The sequence below is a fragment of the Sus scrofa genome, chromosome 15 (genome assembly GCF_000003025.6).
Source record: "Sus scrofa isolate TJ Tabasco breed Duroc chromosome 15, Sscrofa11.1, whole genome shotgun sequence".
NCBI lineage: Eukaryota > Metazoa > Chordata > Mammalia > Artiodactyla > Suidae > Sus > Sus scrofa.
The window spans coordinates 117,341,275-117,368,881 of NC_010457.5; the positions used below are offsets into that span (position 1 = coordinate 117,341,275).

The 27,607-nt window shown below is 37.3% G+C and overlaps 1 protein-coding gene across 1 annotated transcript in view; it reads right to left on the reverse strand.

The window, feature by feature from the left end:
• ABCA12 (ATP binding cassette subfamily A member 12) overlaps positions 1-27,607 on the reverse strand; it is a 206,306-nt gene that overhangs the window by 96,571 nt on the left and 82,128 nt on the right. Inside the window, 4 exon segments of the mRNA XM_021074975.1 lie at positions 11,653-11,759; positions 12,780-12,898; positions 17,840-17,915; positions 22,544-22,656. Of these exon segments, the coding sequence (XP_020930634.1) occupies positions 11,653-11,759; positions 12,780-12,898; positions 17,840-17,915; positions 22,544-22,656 (415 nt within the window).

The following is a 27,607-nucleotide window of genomic DNA, read 5'->3' on the forward strand; positions in this document are numbered from 1 at the left end:
AAGTAAGGAAATTCTGGAGTTCCCATCGTGGCTCAATGGCAACGAATCTGACTAATATCCATGAGGACACAGTTCGATCCCTAGCCTTGCTCAATGGGTAAGGGATCCATGCTGCTGTGAGCTGTGGTGTAGGTTGCAGACAAGGCTCGGATCTGGCATTGTCATGGCTGTGATGTAGGCCAGTGGCTACAGCTCTGATGGGACCCCTGGCCTGGGAACCTCCATGTGCCATGGGTAAGGCCCTAAAAAGACAAAAACAACAACAAAAAATAAGGAAATTCGGAGGATATTACAACACAAATGCACCTTGAGGGCATTATGCTGAGTGATATAAGCCAGTCACAGAAAGACAAACACTATATGATTCCACTTACATGAGGTACCTAGTATAGCCAAATTAACAGCAGCAGAAAGTAGAATTGCAAGTGCCAGCGAATGTTGGGAGAGGAGAATGGGAAATATTTGTACAGCATTTAGTTTTGCAAGACTAAGAGTTCTGAAGATTGGCTGTATAATAATATGGGTATATTTAGCACAACTGAACTGCACAATTAAAAATGGTTCAGGTAGTAAATTTTACATTATGTGTATTTCACCACAAGTTCTAAAAAATAACAAAAAGGGACTTTTTAGGAAGTTTATGTGGTGGTTCAGTGGTAATGAGTCAGACTAGCTTCCATGAGGCTAGTGGGTTGCTCAGTGGGTTGGGGATCCAGTGTTGCCCTGAGCTGTGGTGTAGTTTGAAGAAGCAGCTTGGATCCTGTGTTGCTGTGGCTATGGTGTAGGCTGGGTGCTATAGCTCGAATTCAACCCCTAGCTTGGGAACATTCACATGCTGCAGGTGTGGCCCTAAAAAGAAAAAAAAAAAAAAAGACTTTTTAAACTGCAGCATGAGAACCACACATATTCTAAATATGGATGGGCATATAGCTAGCTGGTTTTCCCCAAAGTGTCTGCACTGTGTTGACATTATCTTCTACCCTCTTACCTACTGAGAGAAACTTTTGTTCTATCAACTGCTTAAAAGCACTTAGAACCCCACATTCAGAGGAAAAGGAGAAAAATGAAAATCAACTAATTTCCTACCCTGTCAAGCATCTTGAAGTTCACTATGTTCTGTGTGTCCTGAGGATATATCCTCAAATCATACTTCCTGGGGGAAAATTATGCCTCTGGGAAAGCTGGTTCTGTTGCGCTTGGAAGCTACTCTTAGAGATACTCCTTTTAAGAAGTCAAATAATTTGGAGTAACATCTAAAGAAGCAAATATATGTGTCATTCATTGCACCTCAGTTTCCAATCAGAAGTTGCATTTTGACAGAAATGAATTATTTTATGATATAGGAAAATGTTTAGGGGGAGGACGGGATTAAGATGGTGGAATAGAAGGACTGGAGCTCAATTTCTCTCCTAAAAACAACAAAATTCACAACTAAAGACTGAGCACACTTCACCAAAATGGACCGGAAACCTTAAAAAAGATATGCTAGTCCAGAAGAAAAAGAGGAGGCCACATCAAGAGGTAGGAGGAGCGATTTCGCGATATAAACAACCCCATACCTCCTGGGTGGGAAGCTCCACAGACTGAAAACTAATTGGTTCACAGAGACTCACCTACAGGAGTGATAGTTCTGAGCCCCACATCAAACTCTCACGTGTGGGGATCTGGCACAGGGAGAAAGAGCCCTCGGAGCATCTGGCAGTGAAGGCCAGCGGGGCTTGTGCGCAGGAGCTCCATAGGACTGGGGGAAACGGAGACCCCATTCTTAAAAGGTGCACACAGACTTTCACGTGCACTGGATCCCAGGGCAAAGCAAAGTCTCTAAGGGAATCTGGGTCAAACCTGACCGCAGTTCTTGGAGGACATCCTGGGAAAACAGGGGTGAACATGGCTTGTTGTGAGGGAAGGACATTGAAAGCAAAGCTCTCGGGAATATTCAGCAGCTGCCTTTCTCTGGAGGGGGCCATTTTGGGAAAATCTGGCCCCACCCATCAGCCCAGCTGCTGAGAAGCCCCAGGGCAAACAACAACCCAGGAGGGATCAAGCCCCACCCCTCAGTAAACAGGCCACCTAAAGACCCCTCAGGCACACAGCTGCCTCTAATCCCATCCAGAGACTAAGCCCCACCCACCAGAGGGAGTAAAATCGGCTCCACCTACCAGGGGGCAGGCATCAGCCCCTCCCATCAGGAAGCCTACACCAAGCCCCCATACTGACTTCAGCCACAGGGGGGCAGACATCAGAAGTAAGAGAGGCTACAATTCTTATCTGTAAGAAGGTCACCACACCAAAACCTATAAAAATGAAAAGATAGAGGACTATAACTCAGATGAGGGAGAAAGGAAAAACTCCAGAAAAACAGCTAAGCCATGAGGAGATTCTCAGCCTCCAGGAAAAAGATTTTAGACTGTTGATGCTGAAGAAGATGCAAGACATTGGAAATAAACTGGAGGCAAAGATGGATAACTTATAGGAAACACTGACCAAAGAGATACAAGATATAAAACTTAAACAAGAAGAGATGTAAAATACAAGAACTGAAATAAAAAACTCACTAGAAGCAGCTAACAGCAGAATACAGGAGGCAGAAGAACGAATAAGCGAGGTGGAGGACAGATTAGTGGAAATTATGGATGCAGAACAGAAAAGAGAAAAAATATTGAAAACAATCAAAGAGAGTCTCAGAGAACTCTGGGACAACGTGAAATGCACCAACATCCGTATTATAGGGGTGCCAGAAGGAGAAGAGAGAGAGAAGGAGACAGAAAGAATATTCCAAGAATAATAGCTGAAAACTTCCCTACATGGGGAAGGAATCACTCACTCAAATCCAGGAAGCACAACGAGTACCATATAAAATAAACCCAAGGAGGAACACACCGAGACACATACTAATCAAACTGACCAAAATTAAAGACAAAGAGAAAATCTTGAAAGCAGCTAGGGAAAAGAAACAAATAACATACAAGGGAACCCCGATAAGGTTATCAGCAGATTTTTCAGCAGAAACTCTGCAGGCCAGAAGGCAGTGGCATGATATACTCAACGTGATGAAAGGAAAAAACCTCCAACCAAGATTACTCTAACCAGCAAGGCTCTCATTCAGATTTGAAGGAGAAATCAAAACCTTCACAGATAAGCAAAAGCTGAGAGAATTCAGCAACACTAAACCAGCTTTACAACAAATACTAAAGGAACTTCTATAGGCAGAAAAGAACAAGAGAAGAAGGAAAGGAAAAAGAGCAGCAAAAAAAAAAAAATCCAAAGTAATTAATAAAATGGCAATAAGAACATACATATCAATAATTACCTTAAATGTGAATGGACTAAATGCCCCAACCAAAAGACACAGACTGGCTGAATGGATACAAAAACAAGACCCATATATATGCTGTCTTCAAGAGACCCACTTCACTTCTAGGGACACATACAAATTGAAAGTGAGAGGATGGAAGAAAATATTTCATGCAAACGGGGATCAAAACAAAGCTGGAGTAGCAATACTCATATCAGACAAAATAGACTTTAAAAGGAGGAATATTTTAAGGGACAAAGAAGGATCAATCCAAGAAGATGATATAACAATTTTAAATATCTACGCACCCAACACAGGTTCACCACCATATATAAGGCAACTGCTAACAACCTTAAAAGGACAAATCAACAATAACACAAACATAGTGGGGGACTTTAACACCCCACTTACAGCAATGGACAGATCAACCAGACAGAAAATCAATAAGGAAACACAGGCCCTGAATGAAGCATTAAACCAGATGGACTTAATAGATATTTATAGGACATTTCATCCAAAAGCAACAGAATACACATTCTTCTCAAGTGCACATGGAACATTCTCTAAGATTGATCATATCCTGGGCTACAAATCCAACCTTGGTAACTTTAAGAAACTTGAAATCATTTCAAGCATCTTTTCCGACCACAACGCTATACAACTGGAAATCAACAACAAGAAAAAAACTGCAAAAAACACAAACACGTGGAGACTAAACAACATACTACTAAACAACTAATGGATCACTGAAGAAATCAAAGAGGAAATTAAAAAATAACTAGCAGCAAATGACAATGAAGATACGACACTCCAAAACCCATGGGATGCAGCAAAACCGTTCTAAGAGGAAAGTTTATAGCAATACAAGCCCACCTGGGGAAATAAGAAAAAGCCCAAATAAACAAGCTAACTTTACATCTAAAGCAGCTCAAGAGAAAAGAACAGACAAGACCTAAAGTTAGTAGAAGGAAAGAAATCATAAATATCAGAGCATAAATCAATGAAATAGAAACAAGGAAAACCATAGAAAAGATCAATGAAACTAAAAGCTGGTTCTTTGAAAAGATCAACAAAATTGATAAACCCTTAGCCAGACTTATCAAGAAAAAAAGAGAGAGGACTCAAATCAATAAAATTAGAAATGAAAAAGGAGAAGTAACAACAGACATCACAGAAATACAAAGGATGATAAGAGACTACTATATGCAACTCTATGCCAATAAAATGGAAAACCTAGAAGAAATGGACAAATTTTTAGAAAAGTACAATCTTCCAAGACTAAACCAAGATGAAATAGAAAAGATGAATGGACCCATCACAAGAACTGAAATTGAAACTGTGATTAAAAAACCTCCAACAAACAAAAGTCCAGGACCAGATGGCTTCACAGACGAATTCTATCAAACATTTAGAGAAGAGCTAACACCTCTCCTTCTGAAACTATTTCAAAAAATTGCAGAAGAAGGGATACTCCCAAACTCATTCTATGAGGCCACCGTCACCCTGGTACCAAAACCAGACAAAGACTCCACAAAAAAAAGAAAACTACAGGCCAATTTCACAGATGAACATCTATGCAAAAATCCTCAACAAAATACTAGCAAACCGCATCCAACAATACATTAAAAGGATTGTACATCATGATCAAGTGGGATTTATCCCAGGGATGCAAGGGTTCTTCAATATCCACAAATCCATCAGTGTGATACACCACATTAACAAACTGAAGAATAAAAACCATATGATCCTCTCAATAGATGCGGAAAAAGCCTTTGACAAAATCCAACACCCATTTTTGATAAAAACCCTTCAGAAAGTGGGCATAATGGGAACCTACCTCAACATGATAAAGGCCATATATGACAAACCCACAGCAAACATCATTCTCAATGGTGAAAAGCTGAAAGAATTCCCAATGAGATCAGGAACAAGACAAGGATGTCCGTTCTCACCACTACTCTTCAACATAGTTTTGGAAGTCCTAGCCACAGCAATCAGAGAAGTAAAAGAAATAAAGGAATCCAAATTGGAAAGGAAGAAGTAAAACTATTGCAATTTGCAGATGACATGATACTATACCTAGAGAATCCTAAAGACTCTACTAGAAAACTGTTAGAGCTCATCCACGAATTTGGCAAAGTCACAGGATACAAAATCAACACACAGAAATCGACAGCGTTTCTATATACTAACAATGAAGAAGCAGAAAAGGAAATTAGGGAAGCAATCCTGTTTCCCATTGCATCCAAAAGAATAAAATACCTAGGAGTAAACCTACCTAAAGAGACAAAAGACCTATACTCTGAAAACTACAAGCCACTGATGAAAGAAATCAAAGATGACACAAATAGATGGAAAGATATACCATGCTCTTGGATTGGAAGAGTTAATATTATCAAAATGACTATACTACCCAAGGCAATTTACAGATTCAATGCAATCTCTATCAAATACCAAGGACATTTTTCACAGAACTTGAGCAAAATATTTTAAAGTTTGTTTGGAAGTACAGAAGACCCAGAATAGCCAAAGACATCCTGAAAAAGAAAAATGGAGCTGGAGGAATCAGGCTCCTGGACTTCAGACTATACTACAAAGCAATAGTCGTCAAAACTGCATGGTACTGGCACAAAGACAGACATATAGATCAGTGGAACAGGATAGAAAGCCCAGAATTAAACCCACACACCTACAGCCAACTAATCTATGACAAAGGAGGCAAGAATATTCAATGGAGAAAGGACAGCCCCTTCAATAAGTGGTGCTGGGAAAACTGGACAGCCACATGGAAAAGAATGAAATTAGAACACTCCCTAACACCATACACAAAAATACACTCCAAATGGATTAAAGACCTAGGTATAAGACCAGACACTATCAAACTCCTAGAGGAAAACATAGGCCAAACACTCTCCAACATAAACAACAGCAACGTCTTCAAAGATCCACCTATCAGAGTATTGACAATAAAAAGAAAAATAAACAAAGAGATCTACTCAAAACTTCAAAGTTTCTGCACAGCAAAGGAAACCCTTAACAACACAAAAAGACAACCCACAGAATGGAAGAATCGACTGACAAGGGATTAATCTCCAAAATTTATAAACAACTTCTGCAGCTCCATACCAAAAAAACAAACAACCCCATCCAAAAATGGGCAGAAGATCTAAACAGACAGTTCTCCAAAGAAGACATACAGATGGCCAAGAAACACATGAAAAGATGTTCAACGTCACTTATTATTACAGAGATGCAAATCAAAACCACTCTGAGGTACCACCTTACACCAGCCAGAATGGCCATCATCCACAAGTCTACAAACAATAAGTGCTGGAGAGGGTGTGGCGAAAAGGAACTCTAGTACACTGTTGGTGGGATTGTCAATTGGTGACACCACCATGGAAAACAGGATGGAGATTCCTCAGAAAACTAAAAACAGAATTACCATTTGATCCAGCAATCCCACTCCTGGGCATCTATCCAGAGAAAAGCACTACTCGCAAAGACACATGTACTCTGATGTTCATTGCAGCACTATTTACAATAGCCAAGACATGGAAACAACCTAAATGTCCATCGACAGAGGAGTGGATCCAGAAGATGTGGTACATATACACAATGGAATATTACTCAGCCATTAAAAGGAATGAAATTCCAGCATTTTTTTGCAACATGGATGGACCTAGAAATTATCCTGCTAAGTGAAGTCAGCCATACAATGAGACACCAACATCAAATGCTTTCACTGACATGTGAAATCTGAAAAAAGGACAGACTGAACTTCTTTGCAGAACAGATGCTGACTCACAGACATTGAAAAACTTATGGTCTCTGGAGGAGACAGTTTGGGGGGTGGGGGGATGTGCCTGGGCTGTGGGATGGAAATCCTGTGAAATTGGATTATTATGATCATTATACAACTACAGATGTGATAAATTCATTTGAGTAATAAAAAAAATGGAAAAAAAGAAAATGTTTAGGAATATTTCTTTGCATATATCAAATGGGAAAGGCATAATGATGTGTCTTGCATGAAAGATTTATAGTAACTACGTCTAGGCAGTAGAAATTAAACACCAATCATCTTAGTAAATATCATCGGTCTGTTTTCTACCATATTTTATATTCTAATTGACTTCCAGTTTTGAACCATCTAAAATGGTCTCATATGTATTAAAATTCTACTTTATAGTCTTACTGCTATGAGAAATTTTCCATTCTGTAATAGACCCAATCATATCTTTCTTCCTTTGATTTTCCAAATATTTGATGTGATTAAACTTCTAAATGGAGTCAAAACTCTCTGCCACATCCTCCAGTGACTTTTAATTTAGTAATTTCATAAATGTAAAGATAAATGCTGGTAGCCCAATAATTTTTTTAAATTGTGCTTTTAAAGGTATAGTAAATTTGAATAACTTTACTCAGTAGATGCTGAAATATATATTTTTTTAATTGTAAGTTTGATATACATGTACAGGAAATCAATACAAGTCCAGATAGTATAATCTTGGCTTGATACAATGAAAAATATAGAAGGAGAATTTGGAAATCTAGCCATGCTACTGAGGTAGAAATGGTCCTGTGAAATAAGAATTTGATTCAGGGTTAATAATGTGGACAGCACTGTGGGGCACTTCTGCCAAGGAGCAATAGGACTGTCATTTATCATTTGTCATTATTTAGTGCTTTAAATGCATTAAACTTAATGTAGAAACTTATTAGATAATTAATAATCAACAAACATTCAGAGAATTATAATTGTCTCTCTTCAAAAGTATGTATCAAGTTCAGATTATAGGTTTGTCAAAGCTTCATGCATCATAAGCTCATCCACCTAGTGAGTAAGGGCTCAGGCCTAAATGTGAACCATGACCCATAACTAACTCCACATCCAGCTGTGACTGAATTACCTAGTGCCCACGGTTCCCAGAGCATCTGAATCAGAATTGTAACACGTTGATGTAGACCTCAAAATATTGTATGTATAAATATGCTTAAACAGCAGCACTCCTGGGTTCTTAGCAGGTAAATGAAGGGAAAAGAGGCCTATTTAAAAATGTAAAGGCATTACAATATAAATAGTGTGCTATCTGTATATCTGCTTAATATGGAGAATACCTATTTTATGAATAGTTCCCCAATTGGGACGTTGTCCTTCCCACCAGTGACACTGGAAAGAAAAGAGAAGAAAACAGACAAAGAAGGGAGAAGAAAACACAAAAGCTCAAGAAGAGTAGGATGTTCAGGGCTAGAACAGAAAAAAAGTCAACAATGAATGACAGGCACTTGGCATTTTGGAGGGTCTAAACCTTCTTAGAAATATCATGAATAAAGTTTTAGAATGGGTGGGCCCTAACTGATTGCCACAATCAAGATACTAATTACCAAGGAGGACAAAGCAGGGAAGTAAGAGCACCCCTCTTTGTAAACCTAGGAGCTTGTCTTCATTCTTTCAATGGTATGTACTGAATACTTTCCATGAGTCAGACTCTATGCCAGGTACTGAGAGTATACAGTAAAGTGACAGATTTAGCTAGGTTCCTATGGAACTTGTAGTTTTGGAATGAATGGGTTTTGTTAAATGCTTGTTATAAATGCCAATAGATTTTCTACCCAAGGGACAGGATTGTAGTTTTTCCATTTCTGTGGCTTTCCAAACTTCTTTCATAATGTAAACCACAAGGGGAGCAGTAACCTAAACGTGGGTGCTGTTTTAAACTATCCTTAGCTCCATCTAGTATCATTAGTGTAAATGAGGATGTGTTTTTTTCCATTTCTCAGTGTATATCTTGTGCTGCCAAGTTACTTTGCAAATTGAGAACCACAATGAGTAACTGCCCAGGTAATGGGATTACATCACCAGCACTGATTTGAACACTGTCATTTGTTCACAGATTCATGAGTCAAGTCTTAAGCTCCTACTGTGTGTTACATGTGGGGCTTTAGAGATACAGAAGGCATAATTTCATCAGATTTTACCCTCTAGTGAGGGAAATAGACCCTATATGAGTTCCCACTCTGGCAAAGTGGGTTAAGGATTCGGTGTTGTCACAGCATGGTTCAGATTTGCTCCCTGACCCGGGAACTTCCATATGCCATGGATGCAGCACAAAAAAGAAAAAAAGAAGACCTTACACAGACAATAAGTGATAATGCTAAACTGTAAGTTCCAAAAGCCAGAAATCTCACTGCAATCGGAGACTCCTCTTCCTTATGTCTCACACCTCACTGGCTGCCACATTGTGTGAGCCCAACCTGCTACAGTGCTCTTGACATTCTCTTCCTTCTATATTCTCTGCCACTGACATAGTGCAGGGCCTCACTTTTTGCTTAAGTTACTGCAAAAATCCCTTAGTTGGCTTTCCTCCAATCTGTCCTCTGAAATTCTCCTAGAGAAATCTTTTCCTAAAATGCAGAATTCACCTTCTTCACATTCACAATTTCGGGATCCGATTCAAACTCCTTGATTAAGCGTAAAGAGGCCTTGGGGATCTGGGTCCCCTTTCCTGCCTTTCTCATAGGCACCTTCTGTTCCAGTTGGACACATGACCTCAGGTAATTTATATCTGTCCTTTAAGTTCACACCTCTGTCTTCTTACCAATGCAGGTCTCTTTGTCTGGAATGTAGGCCTGAAACCTAATTCTTCACAGCTTGCAAGACTCAGAATAAGGAGCCTTTCCTCCACGAAATTTCTTCTCTCCACCTTCATCCTCTGAAATTTGAGTTAAATATGCCACCTCCATACATAGAGTCCTGTCCATCCACATACTTCACACTTACCTCAGTGTGTTATAATCATTGGTTTGCTTTTCCATCTCCTCTACTGAATTGATTATAAGGATTTTGGGGTTTGAGTTTATATCTTTTAAGTAGATAGATTAGTGTTATGGGAGCACAGATGATGGATAGAATGAATGGAAAAACATTATCCATCCTGGCTTGGAAACAGGGAGAAAGGCGTACCTTAATATTACAGGAGTAACGTTTAAATTTGTCTTTGAGGGAAGAGTAGGACTTATCCAGATGAACGTATAACTTTCTTCTCATTTGCACAAACAAATTAAGATACTGCTAAATTAAGCACATTAGAAATTTTGATTTGTGTAGAAGACTAAGACTACGATGTAGGTAATCTAACTAGCATATTTATTTGTAATATACATGGACACATGTTTTGTATGTCTGCTTAATTAGACCATGTTGACTATTCAGCAAGTCATCCTACTTGCCCTGAATAAACCAGTTCTAATTTTACTTTATTTCCAGCTACATAAACCCAGTTAAACTGCTGTTCTTACTAGGAAAGCTGCTTTCAAAATTTAATAAGGTTATTTACGAAACAAGAGTGAGTTTCATGATAACTTGCATACCATATGCATGAGTTAAACAAAGAATAAGAAACAAACACCAACCAATTCAAACTTCAGAGTTAAAATTTTTTCTGTTGCTCACTTCCCTTTCTTCAATATCATACATTTTAACATGATTTATTAGTTTCTGCTTTTGATTACAACAATAAAAATAAACTGAGTCAACTTTCTGAGATTTTTGTACACTGTTAAGTCTAAAACATCAGTTTTGTGTGTGTGTGTGTGTGTCGCCACATCCACAGCATATGGAAATTCCCGGGCCAAGAATCAAACAAGCACCTCTGCAGAGACCCAAGCCACTGAAATCAGATTCTTAACCCACTGCACCACAGGAATTGCAACATCAGGAACTCTGAAATCGGCTTTTGAAGTCAACATTTTTTTTTTTCTTTTTAGGGCCACACATGTGGCACATAGAAGTTCCTAGGCTAGGGGCTGAATCAGACCTGCAGCCACCAGCCTATGCCACAGCCACAGCAACACAGGATCAGAGCCCCATCTGCAACCCACACACAGCTCAAAGCAATTCCAGGTACTTAACCCATTGAGCAAGGCCAGGGATCGAAACTGCATCCTCATGGTTACTAGTTGGGTTTGTTAGTGCTGAACCACAAAGGGAACTCCTGAAGTCAACTTTCATTTTTTTAAAACCAGAGACATCTCAAATAGGAATCATGTTTTGGATGTTTTTCAAGTTATGAAGCTTAATAAGACAACTATTATCAGTAGTTACTCCTTTATGTATTGCATTCTGAAATTAGGCTCTTATGGGTCATTTTAGACAGAGATATCCACTCATTTAAAAAAAATACAATAACATAACACCAGAACTCTTGTCACCCTTCTTCTGGCATTAATCTGGAGTCAAAATAGGACCAGCATTTATGAATATACAGATTGAAAACTTAAACTAAAAACATATTTTGTCAGAGAATTACAGGAAGTGTTGAGGTATATTATTATTTTTTTCTTTCATGGCTTACTTTTGATTTCAGGGCTTCAGGAACTGGAGGGAAGTAATCCTCATAGGAACCATTTTGAAAAAAAGATTTTTTAAATTGAATTGTGGACTGCAGGAGTCTTAAATTTTCTGTAAAGGAGGAGAAAAGAATTATGTAAACCGCAAGGTCATTCAGGACACCTATTTGAAAGACACTTTTATCCTAATTTATTACTAAGTTTTTTTTCTAAGATAATAGCCTACTTCAATCTAAATATGAGTGAAAATTTAATCTTTTCTTGAACCATGGAGACTATAGAGTTCATTATTTTTAAAATATTCATAGATATTCTACTTAGAGACAAAAATATTTCTAGCAAAGGTGCTGGACAGTTTGGCTCTTTGTGAACTGAATATGCTTTTACTTTGGATCTACTATTAAGTTGAAGTGTTTGAGAGAGAATAGGTTGTATAACCACTGTGATGCAAATATCCCCTTCCAACCTTTATTCACACCCAGTAAACAGAGAGCACACTTAAATATTTGTTGTGTTACTTGCCTGCCATTAAGTATCAAAAAACTCTTTAGGTGGAGGAAAAGTGAAGGTATATCTCCGATAAAATGTGAGAAAATAGATGTTTTATCTTTAAAAAAATGGGAAAAGAAATATTTGATTAAATGAAATCTTTATGGTTGCTTGTGTAGGCAGAAAATTGAAAATAAAGTGGGTAAAGATAGGAAGCAAAAACAGCCTGCTACAAAAATGCCTTTGTTTATGTAATTTACATCTGTTTTTGGAAGTCCATATTATCATTCTTTATTATTTTTTGACAACTAAGATTATTAAGGGCATGGAAAAGCTCATGGAGGGTTATATGAACTAATTCTGGGCACTTAGAAAGTTTATCCAGGTGGTAATTATCACACTGTCTGTTATATGGCCCTTACACATCAAAGTTTGTCCAGGTGGCCAGTTGGTACTAGCAGCAGCAACAGGAGTAACAATATTATAATATGATTAGAAATTCCCTATACATATCAAACCAGTGACACTGGTGCATATGGAAACTAAGATTTTTACCTTTTTTTTTTTTCTTTTTTAAACAAGTGTCTTGTAAGACTACTTTAGAAATCATGAGCATCATTTTGACTCTTAAGAAGAGTATTACCTTTTGATCCCCTGGCCAAATTATCAGTGACATTTCTCACACATGCCAAGTACGGAATATAAGGACTATCTGCTGATATGTTTAAGAGGGCATCTTCAAAGTTTTCCAGTATTAGGAGCCTACAGAACAGAAAGAATTATTAATTAAGTCATATAAAAACAAAGCAAAGACTTTTTTTTTTTTCTGTCTTTTTAGGGCCACACCTGCAGCATATAGAGGTTCCCAGCCTGGGGTCGAATAGGAGACATAGTTGTCAGCCTACGCCACAGCCACAGCAATGCTGGATCCTTAACCCACTGAGTGAGGCCAGGGATTGAACCTGAGTCCTCACAGATTCTAGTCAGTTTCGTTAATCCCTTAAGCATGATAGGAACTCTGCAAAGCCATTTTTTTGAGATCATGTGATTCCTTGGTTGTTTGGCCTTGGTTGAGTTAAACACTGAAACCCTGTGAAGTAAGCGATCCTTCCCCTTCCAGCCCAACTACACAACAGTAGCACTACTCTGGATTCTCTGAGTACTTGCCTCTTCCATTGCTGCCATTTTTATATTTAATTAAGGTCATTTCTAGGTACATTTATATGACAGAAAGATCACAGGCTTAGGGTTACCAGGTAAAATACAGGACTTCTGGTTAATTTTCAATTTCAGATAAATAATGAATAATTTTTCAGTGTAAGCACATCCCACGAGTCTTGCATATTTTTTCTTTTCCTTTCTTTCTTTGTTTTCCCCTCTAAATATGGCAACCACCTCTCTGGGCCTCCATTTCTTCTCTTGTCAAATAAGAGGTAGGTGGCTGGATGATCTGCTAGATCCCTTTCACTGATAACATTCTCTAAATAATTTAAATCCATTTCATTGTGAATCCAACTGAACAATATGTTATTTTCTTTTTCTTTAAAAAAATTCAGCTTATAGGAGAAAATAGTTTTAAAAGATGAAACTGACAAAGGCTTAATCTCTAAAAGATACAAACAATTTATACAACTCCACAGAAAAAAAAAGCCAACAACCCAATGGAAAAAAATGGGTAAAAGACCTGAAAAGACATTTCTCCAAAGAAGGTACACAAGCACATGAAAAAATGCTCAACATCACTGATTATTAGAGAAATGCAATTCAAAACTACCACGAGATACCACTTCACACCAGTCAGAATGGCCGTCATTGATAAGTCCACAAATAACAAATGTTGAAGGAGGTGTGGAGAAAAGGAAGCACTCCTGCACTGTTGGTGGGAATGTAAGCTGGTACAACCACTATGGAGAACAGTATGGAGGTACCTTAGAAAACTACACATAGAACTACCATATGATCCAGCAATCCCATTCTTGGGCATATATCTGGACAAAATTTTCCTTGAAAAAGACACATGCACCCACATGTTCATTGTAGCACTATTCACAATAGCCAAGAAACAAGCCAAATGTCCATCAATAGATGATTGGATTAGGAATATGTGGTATAGATACACAATGGAATACTACTCAGCCATAAAAAAGAACAAAATAATGCCATTTGCAGCAACATGGATAGAACTAGAGACTCTCATACTGAGGGAAGTATGTCGGAAAGAGAAAGACAAATACCATATGATATCACTTATATCTGGAATCTAATATATGGCACAAATGAAACTTTCCACAGAAAAGAAAATCATGGACATGGAGTACAGACTTGTGGTTGCCAAGGGGGAGGAGGAGGGAGTGGGATGGGTTGGGAATTTGGGGTTAATAGATCAGACTATTGCCTTGGAATGGATAAGCAATGAGATCCTGCTGTTTAGCTCTGGGAACTATGTCTAATCACTTATGATAGAGCATGATAATGTGAGAAAAAGAATGTATATATGTATGGGTAACTGGGTCACCATGCTGTACAGCAGAAAATTGACAGAACACTGTAAACTAGCTATAATGAAAAAAAATCATTATATAAAAAAATAAAAATTCAGAGTTCCCAATTTAACCACTTTCTGGTTCCCTTTCAAGTTGACTGGCATCTGAGACCATAGCCTAAGATTTCTGAAGCATATGAATGTAAGTACATGTGCATCATAGTGCATGTCCTGAAGCTGTGAGACTGTGTCCCTACTTATTTTGTGATTTCTTCCTGAGTGTCTACTATTGAATTTTATGTACAACAGAGATAGACTAAAAGCCAGTGGCTGATGTGGGAACCATCTATTTTGAATTGAACCTCACAACACTCAAATTAACTAGTTCTATTAGACATTCAACTTTGATTTTATTCATATACTAATGGAGGAGAACTATCCTGGCATAGTAAACATTTAGGACAATATTTTCATTAACATTAAAGAAGTCTTGGGCTGTTTAGATGTGGGTTAATGACATGGGATCCTTGAGGAAATTTAACAAGAAAAAAAAGCTATAGCAAGAAAAGTCTCTAATTTGACAGTCAGAGCACAGCTAATTGGTGTCAGATGGCCGACCCTCATTTAAATACAATCCATAGCCTCCATATTTTAAAAAAATTGCACCCATCTCCAAGACTTCTTGCTTTTGTTTGGTATTTCCTTGACCAGACACTCTCTCTTTAAGTATTGCTCTCTTTCTTTTGTGATCTCCTCCTCTTTGTCATAATCATTATAGCATTGAGCTATTTCCATCCTTTGCTATGCTCTATAGCAAAATATTGATCTAACCTTCCAGAAGAAATGACGCAATAGCATTTCATGGTGAATTTTCAAGTTTAGAAGAATGTTGGGATGGAAATGACCTTGAAATATAATCTAAGCCATTATCTTAGTTTCATAAAGAACATTTGATTGACAAGATTTTGGAAATAGGTTTTAATATACTCCAAAAATTAAGATTCCATATACATGCGCAATTGCTTTGGCATAAATATCCAAATATTCCTTTAAGCCATTTAATTTATGTATCTTTTATATAAAACTCACCTACTTCCCAAGAATGCTAACAACAAAAGATGAGCTTATGGATGTTTGCATGCGTGTGTGTGTGCACAGATACCCACACAACAATAAAAATGCTAACTTTAGTACAAAAGTAGTGAAGAGGGAGAAGAGCTATAAGAAAAAAATAATAATTTTGAGCAGGTTTCTTTAGAAAATTCTGGACCATAGGAGTTCCCGTCATGGCGCAGTGGTTAACAAATCCGACTAGGAACCATGAGGTTGCGGGTTCGGTCCCTGCCCTTGCTCAGTGGGTTAACGATCTGGCGTTGCCATGAGCTGTGGTGTAGGTTGCAGACGCGGGTCGGATCCCGCATTGCTGTGGCTCTGGCATAGGCCGGAGGCTACAGCTCCGATTCGAACCCTAGCCTGGGAACCTCCACATGCCGCGGAGCGGCCCAAGAAATGGCAAAAAGACAAAAAAAAAAAAAAAAAAAGAAAGAAAGAAAGAAAATTCTGGACCATAGGAGTTCCTGCCGTGGCTCAGCAGAAATGAATCTGACTAGTATCCATGAGGACGCAGGTTCGATCCCTGGCCTTTCTCAGTGGGTTAAGGATCCAGTGTTGCTGTAAGCTGTGGTGCGGGTCACAGATGAGGCTCGGATCTGGTGTTGCTGTGGCTGTGGCATAGGCCGGTGGCTATAGCTCTGATTTGACCCCCAGCCTGGGAACCTCCATACGCTGTGGGTATGGCACTAAAAAGACAAAAAAAAAAAAAAAAAAGAAAATTCTGGACCATAAACATTTTAATCTCATACCAAGTATTGACACTCTGTGATTATTTTAAAGTGGGAACAGAAAAGAAAGGAAGTCCAAAGGTAAGAAATTCCTTAATTTCATCAATCTCCACAAGAGCTATCTTAAAAGTATTGAATTCTTCCTAATAAACTGTCAGCTAGCTGTCAGCAACTGACTACATTTGCTGTGTAATTTTCAGGTCTGAAGCGCTAGCATTATCAAAGCTATGGATGCCCTAAGGCTCTGATAAAGATACTTGATTTCAGCAGTAAGCACACAGTTATCTCAATTCAGAAGTTTCTTTTAAAAATTATTTTGGTAGCTGTATAAGGAATGTGTTTAAAATACTTGACTATTTGGAACATGGCATCCTGGTTGGGGGAAAATTGCTCAGGGCTGCTAGACTGCTCTTGGGAGAAGCATCTGGTTCATCCACCTTAGAGAAGAAGAAACGTGGGAACAGAAAGAGGAAGTTTTTTTATGGAAGGATTTTATCTAGAATTACCCAGAGTTGAAGAACCTCTCATTAAATAATAGAAAGTTTATAAACAATTGCATAGATTTTACTTTAGAAAAATAAACAAATGGTTAAAATAAGTCCTAATACTTTTTTTAAAATTTGTACAAATTTTCATCAGTAAAAAAATATATCCTTTGGGACTAAGAATTTCAATAGCATAATTTATCAGGCCAAAACAACCTTTATATAATAGGACACCTACTCTCTATATATGCCTTAAACTATATGAATTTACTTTAATCAGCTCCTACAGGCAACTGCTTGTATTTCCTACCATAACTACTACAGTTACTTCAGGGCACTGTTTATAGTAATGGTCCTTAGAAGCCAAGATTGCTGCTGTCATTTCCACTGCCTATTCCTATTTACATGCCCCACTAAGAGTCCAAAATTGTTACCTATAAACAGTTTTGACTACCCAAATACTACTGAAGCAAGCAAATTTTGCATTACCTTGATTGAACAAATAATACACTTTGATTTAAAAAAAAAAAATAAATAGTAATGTGAAAAATTGCAGGCTTTCCATCTTTCATGACAAAAGACCTTGAAAGGGTTGGAAATTGGGCCTCCAGCAAGATTTTCCTCATAGACATAGGTAACCCATCCAGACAGGACACGCTAGATCTAGTTATGCAATCTCAGAACTAAAACACAGATCCTTGAATAATACCAAAAGTAAGTTTCAAATTTACTAAAATTCAACTGTGTCTTTTTCTTTAGTCAGTCAATAGTTCCTTTTTCTATTCTATGGCCTTACATATTGATAAAAGAACAATGTTTATGAATTGTTTTTATTGCTTATTCAGCCAAGTCACTACCAATTTAGAAACAAACCAACAAACCAACAAAGACTTACTGCGCAGCCAGGCTACTGGGGGATAGTGACTGTCCATCCTCCTCACTCCACATGTGTGTTGTATTATCAGAGTCACCTAAAGTAACAGTATTTATATAGGACAATATTTAACATGAAAAATTTATTTTTCTAAGCAAAAATCATCCAGGTCAAATTAATTATCCAAAGAATATTATAAAAGATATCTAAGCTCTTTTGGTTAGAAACATTTAAGATATTTATAGGAAATAGATTCCTATTAATTGAAATTATCCTAATGGTCAAGCACATGCATTTCTAACAAGTTATTTCTCTGTGCATCGAACCATTACATTATTTTTATTCTAAAAACAGTATGTATGGATGACTTGAATATTATAATGATATTGATCACTCCATGACTTGTTAATCAAATAAGGCCAATTTCAGTTTTATGGGTCACTGGATTTGTTGTTGTTGTTATTTTCCCTTGATTGTCTAGAATGTAGCCTCAGGAAACATCTGTCATCTCTAATCTATATTTTCTGTCTTTGGAAAAGCAATCATGATTTCAATTGACTCCATCTGGGAATGCAAATTGGCTAATGTTAACAAAGCCATTCTGAGTGGTCTTAAATAATATAAAGGTTTGGAGTGTGGAAGGCAATCACTAAGTTGGGTCTAATGGAAATCATATGTGAAGATCTTATTCAACACCAAGAATTGTCCCTAGAAATTAAATAGGTCCCCGATTCGGCTTGTCGCATAACATTGTAGCATTAAAGAGTAAGTGTGCAACAGCATTCACATGAAATATTGAAAATGAAATACTTTAAATGACAACTGCATGAATAAGAACATCAGAAATCCAATGTTTTTGTTCAGCTCCTTTAAAGAAATGATATCACTTACTTCAATCTTCCCTGTAGACACTACTAATTCTTTATAAATAATCCAGTAGTTTCATGCTGTCATTCTTTTTTTAACATGGGCATAATTGCTCTCAATAGGATATTTTATTGCCAGCTTTAATAGTTCTCCCATTGTCTCTAGTTAGTGTGTCTTAAATCCTACTAGGATGGTCCTAGCACAAAACTAGGCAACCATCTGTACTTTTCCGGTGCTGGTCATTTAGTGTATTTAAATTAGCATGTGTGTAAAAAAGACTCACAGAATTAAAGACCTCCTTGTCTACCTCTGTATCATCTGTGTCTGAGTAGTAATGTCTGAACTGTCCTTATTAGAAGGCAGAGTAGCTTTTTTCAGTTTTCCTAGCTGGCAGAGGAGAGTTCTGTGTTCTGCTCAAGGTGCAGCTGAGTAGTACTGCTTTAACAACAGCAGTGCATCAGTGATTGAAATGACCAAGAATGAAGATTCCCAGAATAAATAAACGAAGTGAATAATTTCAATACCTATCAGTTACTGGCATCCATACATAGAATAATCCAGGAGAGGACTCTGTTGAGATTTATGTTTTTGTGGTATAAAAGTATAGAAAACCATTTTCTAAGATCAAGTCTTGCTGACTCTGATGTCCTATGTGATGCTGAGCAAGTTCATTAGCATTTGTATACTATACGGTTATGGAGTTTCTCTTCCTCATCAGGCTATTAAAATGAATAACTAACAGAAATGAACTTTGTACATAGGCTTGACCTTGATGTCAAGTATGGACTTCTCCCTTGGTCTGCTTTCCCTTTTGGACTCTATAAAGTATCTGGGAAGAAATACTGTTTTTGTTTTTTTTAATTTGTAGAATTAGGAGTATATAAAAATGGTGTCCTTAGACATAGAAAGAAATGTATTGCACAAGTAAGCTCTTTTCACTAGGAAAGATGACTTTCTGTTTAAAGCTGTAATTTCATGTAACTTACTACTTTGCAAAAAAAGCAAACTTCAAGGAGGCACAAAGGTAATCTTTGCTCTCAAAACTCAGTGCTTATAAATGGAAATACTAAATTGTGAAGCAAGGATCCTCACTGGGGCAGAGAAGAGAATTAGATTCCTTAAGAAGGAAGCTGGGAGATAACCTTCTTCCCAAGTGTGTATTTTCATGGTGGCTGAGGAGGCTTCTAAAGAAACCTTGAGGTGTGTTCATAATTGAGGCTGAATCAGAAATAGACATGGGCTGGGGAGGTTTATAGAAATCAGAGCACAGAAAGGAATGGGAGATGACTGAGGAAAAATGTATCATGTAATAAGGCATCTGGCACAGTGAGTCAAACTCCATCAGTGGCTGAGATTTGGTGGTGGCAGGAACTTGTGTGGTTATCCTGGAAGTAAGTATGTATATGTCCCAGATGGAAAATATGAGTGAGGCCTCCAAACAAAGGGCTCAAAGGACCTGGCTTTGGGTATAAACACGTCAGGTTCTAATCTCAGTTCAGCCACTTGCTGGATGTATAACGAAGGCAAAGTGCCTAGCCACCCTTTGCCTCAGTCTTTATTTTTTTCTGCAAATGGCATAATAACCATATCTCATAAGGTAGTTTTTGTGGTGAAAGGGATTTAAGATAATAAAACCCTTATCATCAACACAAAAATACCATCTTTTAATTTCCTTTCTTTGAAAGAGAGGAGTGAGACCTTCAAGGCTATCTGAGCCCTGTCATGCATTAGAGAGGACCCAAGCACTCTACTAAGGGAGACCACTCCACTCCAGATTACCTGAGTGTAAGCCAAGGGAGGAAATGTGTTCACTGCATAAAAACCGCTAAATGCCATGAAGGTTAAGCACAGGTGGCTTGGGCTATATGGCAGTTATCTGTATGCGGGGCTACAGACCCCTATGCTTTTAAAGTAGGGTCACTGGTTCAGCCTTCAATGACAGGTTTGAGTTTCCAGAAGGATTCCCAGGAATACTTGGAAGGATTTATCAAAGGTTATGAAATTCCTGCTCAAGCAGGAAGGAACTTGGGGTAAATGACTTAAATACTGACATTAATGCTACTGCCTTGGTATCCTTACACTAATGAAGTCACAAATATAGGAAATAAAACAAAAAAAAATTAAGCACATCTAATTTTATAAATAAAAACACACGTCCTTGATGTATTTTCTTGTCATCTTGACCATCCAATGACGTGGTTTAATACTTGTCAAAATTGTTAGCATATTCATAGGCATGAGATATGGCCATTGCTAAATATTGTTCACCAAGAAAAGTGTTTGCTGCCTTAGTTAAGAAGTTATTTGGCTTCTAAGGCACTGAGGAGTGTTTTGCCTTTTGTAAAAATGTTTTGTAAAAGAAACGTAAAAGGACTTTATCCCTTTACACAATTACAGGGTGTGAGTCTAAAGATGAAAAGGAAAGAATGGCAAGGAGAAACTTGAAGTTCTCAAGTCTTTAAAATGAAAACAGAAAAATATAAAGAGGAAATAATTAGTGTTTGTTAGTGTGCTGTCTGTGTTTCTGGTCTGGACTTTGTTTCTTTTTTCTTTTTTTGTCTTTTCTAGGGCCACACCCACGGCATATGGAGGTTCCCAGGCTAGGGGTCTAATCTGAGCTACAGCTACCGGCCTACACCGCAGCCACAGTAACAGCAACACAGGATCTGAGACACGTCTGCAACCTACACCACAGCTCACGGCAATGCCGGATCCTTAACCCACTGAGTGAGGTCAGAGATCAAACCCGCAACCTCATGGTTCCTAGTCGAATTCATTAACCACTGACCCATGACGGGAACTCCAGCCTGGACTTTTTTTAAGAGAGTAAGCATTTTTATTTTTTTTAACCTGAATATGCATCAAGATATTGAATTTAACAACAATCAATCTTGTAAGCTAGTCATTAATTCTATAATTGTAGATTTAAAAAGTTCTAGACTAAAAGAAATTGGTATTCAAGAGTGTGTTAGATCCTCCTTTGAGAATTCTTCAAAATCTTTCCAAATCTGCTTTTCATATGAAAATTAGTAGTTTAAAACTTTGTAATAAACAGTCAGCTCGTGACCTGATGCTCTCAGGATACTTATCTATAATCCAAAGGTAAAGTCTATGTATTTAAAAACTGAAAAACTTAGTTGAGAAATGAGAATACTAAACTCATTCAGGAGAGGTAAATGCTAACCGAACATTTTACTTGGGAGGTAAGGATTTATTCCGTACAGCCCTAAATGTCTGTATGTGACTGTGTGTGTATGTCTGTGTATTCCCATGTGTGTGGCATATAATGCTGTTCTATACATGCGGAGGTGATCTTTTCTGATCCACTAGCAACATGCTATGGCTTGTCTTACTGGGAGTGACAATAGCTTTATACCAATCTATTCACTTTCTGATGTCCACTATGCATTTTCAAGATGGTTGGTTGAGGGGTATATTTTTTACTAAAGAAAGATTCGTCCTGATTTAAAAGCCAAAGTTTGCAAAGTAGGGCAAAAATACTGTAATTCAGTGTAGGCTTTTATTTCAAAAGTAGTGGTAGAAAGCTGTTTGTTGAGGCTTACCCCTTTACTCTGATATTTATTTTTTATACCAAGTATAAACATAGTTTTAGAAGCTGAAACATCATTTTCCCCTAAATAAAAATCCTAGAAAGTCACAGCCTCTTTGCCAGAGATTTCTCCTTGCTTCCATAAGTTGGTTAGATAAAGATGCAGATTTAGTTATAGCATATATTCCCACGTAAGAATAATATCATCCATAAATGATTATTTCAGTTGATTCTGTTTTTTACTTCTAATGAAATTGAACACAGAATTGCAACACAGAATTGACTACAGGAAAATGGAAATATAATACCTTGAGATGGGGAGTCCAGAGTATACAGCAGATGTTTAACAGATTTATGGAGAGTTCTGAAACCTTCGTTAGTTGTGACACGTGGATAAACCTTCTGCACGGCCAGCAGCGCGCTAACGAGTTGAAAAACAATTAAACCGGATTGCATTTCAAGGTTTGCAGACAGAAACAAAAGGTTATTCAAGGAGAAAATAGCTACAGTATAGAGAATTATTCTGATAACATAAAAGACAAGATGTTGCTTTTGTCATTTAATTACTTGTTTGTCTGTTCATGCACAAAATCCCAACAAAGTGTTCTTGAACCAGACAGGGCACTTCATGTTTCCAAGATTCTAAAGTAAAAAGGCCTTAAAGTAAGGAGTGAAGTTCATATCAGGTTTTTGTTGTTGTTGTTGTTAAGACCTAAAAATAAATGGTGAGAAACAGTAGCTTCCAATGAAAGACTTAACTCTTTTTTGTTGTTGTTGTTTTTAATTAAAGGAAAAAGTAAAAACAAAAAAAAGTATTTGGAAATTAAGTATTGGAAATTATTTTCATTGAAAATCAAGCCCAGATAAAGGAATCAGTTTCACGCTTATTAATTAAGCATTTGATAAATATTTATCTTTGGCTAAACAAATGGTAATATTTGGGGGGAAAAAAAGGAGCTTGTCCTAATTAAAGATTGCATTCTATCCTCTAAGTGGCCCATAGGCATGACTCCGGGGATAACTAAAAGTTAATATCCAGACCAACTGGTACTGTTTTCTTAGGATTTCATGTTACTAATAAGATAGGGCATCTATACTGGAGATGGACAATCAGCAATTTCACTTATGCTTGGGTTTATTCCATATTTCCCATATTGTCATTAGTTCATTTTAAAAAATGTTGGCATTATACAAGTATGTCTGAAATTCACAAATATTGTAAAGCAATGCTTTAATTTACATGAACAGTAGCTTAGAACAAAGGCTTTGTTAACAATTTGCCATTGTGACGTTAAATGTAGTACACATTAGCCAGTAGTTTTTCCATATCGTATCCTAGTTAACTGAAGGCTTACTCCAGCAATAGCATGTGCAAATACTTTCTACAATACTTTTGGAATTTTTAATAGTTATTTTTATTTTTATTTTTGCTTTTTAGGGCCTCATCCATAGCATATGGAAGTTCCCAGGCTAGGGGTCTAATTGGAGCTGCAGCTGCTGGCCTGCACCACAGCCATAGCAACACTAGATTCGAACTGCATCTGCAACCTACACCACAGATCACAGCAACGCTGGATTCTTAACCCACTGAGTGAGGCCGCAGATTGAACCCACAACCTCATGATTCCTAGTTGGATTCGTTTCTGCAGCAAAATGACAAGAACTCTGAATTTTTAATATTTAAATTAAGGATCATTTTAATTTTAGCTCCCTATTTATGAATGAAAACTGTATTTAGAGAGTTAACTTTTGAGTGTCCTCTAGTTTCTGGTATAACATTAGAATATACATATAGATATGTATGTCTATAAAAACATATACATATATATTTATAATTTTCTTTAGTTCTATAATAATTTCATAAGGTCAGTTTTATTTGTCTTGTTTTACAGACTGGAAAGCTAAAGTTCAAAAAGTTAAATAACTTACACAAAGTTATCCAAGTTAGTAGCAAATAGGGCTAGTCCTAATTTCAGTTTATGGTCTTTCCACTGTGTGTCTTGCCTCTGGCACTCTACCCCAACATGGCAGGAAGGAAGGAGGGAAGCCCATTTCTGCACAGAGCCCAAAGACATTGTTAGATGGTTATTCCAGCCATGTGTCTGGCCAGAGGGGTGTGGCTGCATTTTTTTTCAATCTCTGTTCTCTATACATAATGGTCAATACCTCAGGTATTTTTATGTTTCCCCCTAGAATCTCCTGGTTCTCAGACTTTGGGTTGCTTCTGAACTCTGGTGACTATGAAGGCCCATTAAATGGTCTGAGGTTGTAGGTCTCTGCCAGGCTTTCTCCCAACTTGGCCCTCTGCTTGACTCACTTGATTCATTGTCCAAAAGTAACACCTTCAAAGGCTGAACCCACCAACCGCTTTGTAACTGTCAGCATTATTGTTATAAATATCATTAATGAAATGCCAATAGACAATTCATTTTTTCTGATAAAGTATGACTTAAAAATGATACCTGACCCCCATCCTCTCTGAAGTCCTTTATTTATTTATTTATTTATTTTTGATTTTTTAGGGCTGCATCCACAGCATATGGATGTTCCCAGGCTAGGGGTCAAATCAGAGCTGATGCCACCAGCCTACACCACAGCAATAGCAACGCAGGATCCGAGCCGCGTCTGCGGCCTACACCACAGCTCACAGCAATGCGGGATCTTTAACCCACTGAGCAAGGCCAGGGATTGAACCCATGTCCTTATGGATGCTTGTTGGGCTTGTTAACCACTGAGCCACAATGGGAACTCCTGAAATCCTTTAAGACATTGATCAAAATGCTTTTATTTCACTTCACTGATTTTGTTTTTCTGTCCTCTTCATCATATACAAATGGAAGTTATTCAAAATAAGTCTCCTTGTAAATAAGGTAACTTAAAAAGGAGTTTTTGTGATTCATATCTCAGATCAGTTTCTTCCTCATAAATGGTGAATATCGTGTTTGTTTTTTTCATCTACCCTTTTATGTTTTTGAGACGGCTCATTTTTGCTAAATCTCTGTCATAATCTTAACATTATATAATCTAGTTTTGGTGACTGAGCTGTACAACAATTTACAACTTTACAAAATTGCTGGAGGAAATAACAGCAATAAGTTTTCATGAGGTTTATTTGTCTATATTACTTGTTCAACAAAGAGAAGATAAACCAATGATTTGGTGATAAAATATAGTCATTTGTGAAAAATTTACAGCTTTTAGTGACACTATCATTTTAGCAATAATAGTAAAGAAGATTTAACCTTAAATATTGGTTTATGTAAGGCTCTCCAACGTAAATATAATGCAAGCCACATATTTTGTTTTGTTTTGGTTTGGTTTTGCTTTTTAGGGCCGCACTTGCAGCATATGGAGGTTCCCAGGCTAGGGGTCGAATTGGAGCTGTAACTACCAGTCTACACCACAGCCACAGCAATTCAGGATCCAAGTCGAGTCTGTCTGTGACCTACACCATAGCTCACAGAAACACCAGATCCTTAACCCAGTGATCGAGGCCAGGAACCAAACCCACAACCTCATGGTTCCATGTTGGACTCGTTTCTGCTGTACTACGACGGGAACCCCAAGCCACGTGTTTAATTTTTAATTTTTTAGTAGTCACATTAAAAAGTTAAAAGAAACAGATGAAATTAATTTTAATAATATATTTTAATTGACTCAGTCTAGCCAAAATATTATTTCAACGTCAAATCAATATAAAATATATTATTATTTTGTCTTTTATTGTACTAAATCTTCAAATTTCAGCATACATTTTACACTTATGAAGTATCCCAATTCATATGCTAAATTTTCATTGAAAATACTTAATCTGTATTTGGATTTCATTAAATTACCAGTGAAAAGCAGATTCACATACACATGTTTTTTCAAACATATTAAAAATTTCTCTAATAACTGGATCAAGTATCAGTCTTTAAAATTTAAAGTAAAAAATCCAATTCCTTAGTAATACTAGCACACCGAGTACTCAAAATCACACTATACACCTTAAATTTACAAAATGTAACCTGTCAAATTTATTAAATGAAAAAAAAAAAAAAACCCCACAACTATTGCATTTGGAGTAGATAGGCAATGACATCCTGCTGTATAGCACAGGGAACTATATCTAGTCACTTGTGATGGAACGTGATGGAGGACAATGTGAGAAAAAGAATACACACACACCACACACACATATGTGTGACTGGGTCACTTTGCTGTACAGCAGAAACTGACAGAACACTGTAAATCAACTAAAATAGAAAATATAAAAATCTTTTTTTTTTTTTTTAGGGCCACACCTGTGGCATATGGAGGTTCCCAGGCTAGGGGTCTAATCAGAGCTACAGCTGCCGGCCTACGCCAGAGCCACAGCAACGCCAGATCCAAGCTGCGTCTGTGACCTACACCACAGCTCATGGGCCATGCCGGATCCTTAACCCACTAAGCAAGGCCAGGGATCAAACCCGAAACCTCATGGTTTCTAGTCGGATTTGTTTCTGCTGTGCCACGATGGGAACTCCAATAAAAATCTTAAAATAAAATAAAATAAAATTTGATTAGTACATTAAAAAAAAAACCCACAGGTGGCTAGAGGTTGTCATATTAGAAATAATAAGTATATAAATTGGCAATAAAAATTTAAGTGAATTAATTAGTTAAATAATAATGAATAAGCGAAAATCAATTACTTTAAAAAAAAAGAGTTGTTCAAGTGAGACAAAAAACCAAAGGTCATTTGTTTTATAATAATTTGAAGATATTTCTTTTAAAAGCTTCTGGTTTACAACATTCTAACCATTACCTGAGAATATACCCTACTGCATAATGCAGTACTTTTTTTCTTTTTAGGGCTGCATTGGAGGCACATGGAAGTTGGTGGGCTAGGAGTTGAATCTGAGCTGAAGCTTCAGGCCTATGCCACAGCTACAGCAACACTGGATGTGAGCCTCATTTGTGACCTACACCACAGCTTGTGTCAATGCCAGATCCTTAACCACTGAACGAGGCCAGGGATGGAATTCGCATCCTCGCAGACACTATGTCAGGTTATTAACCCAATGAGCCACAATAGGAACTCTCTTTCGTTTTTCTTTCTTTTTTTTAGTGATTTTTATTTTAAATTTTAAAAGAATTAAAATAACCACAGCAAAATGTTCTAATGTAATTTACTCTACCAAAATAATCTCTAAATTATTTCTAATTAAGTAATTTATTTCTGACCTCAGAGTAATTTTTTGGATCTTCTACCTTCCAGTGAGTATTATGTTGTGGGATTTTTGGTTTTTATTTGTTGTTTTATAACCAAATTTCACTGAGGTATAATTCACATACAATACGATATACTTAGGTTACAATTCAATGAGTTTTGACAAATATATACACTC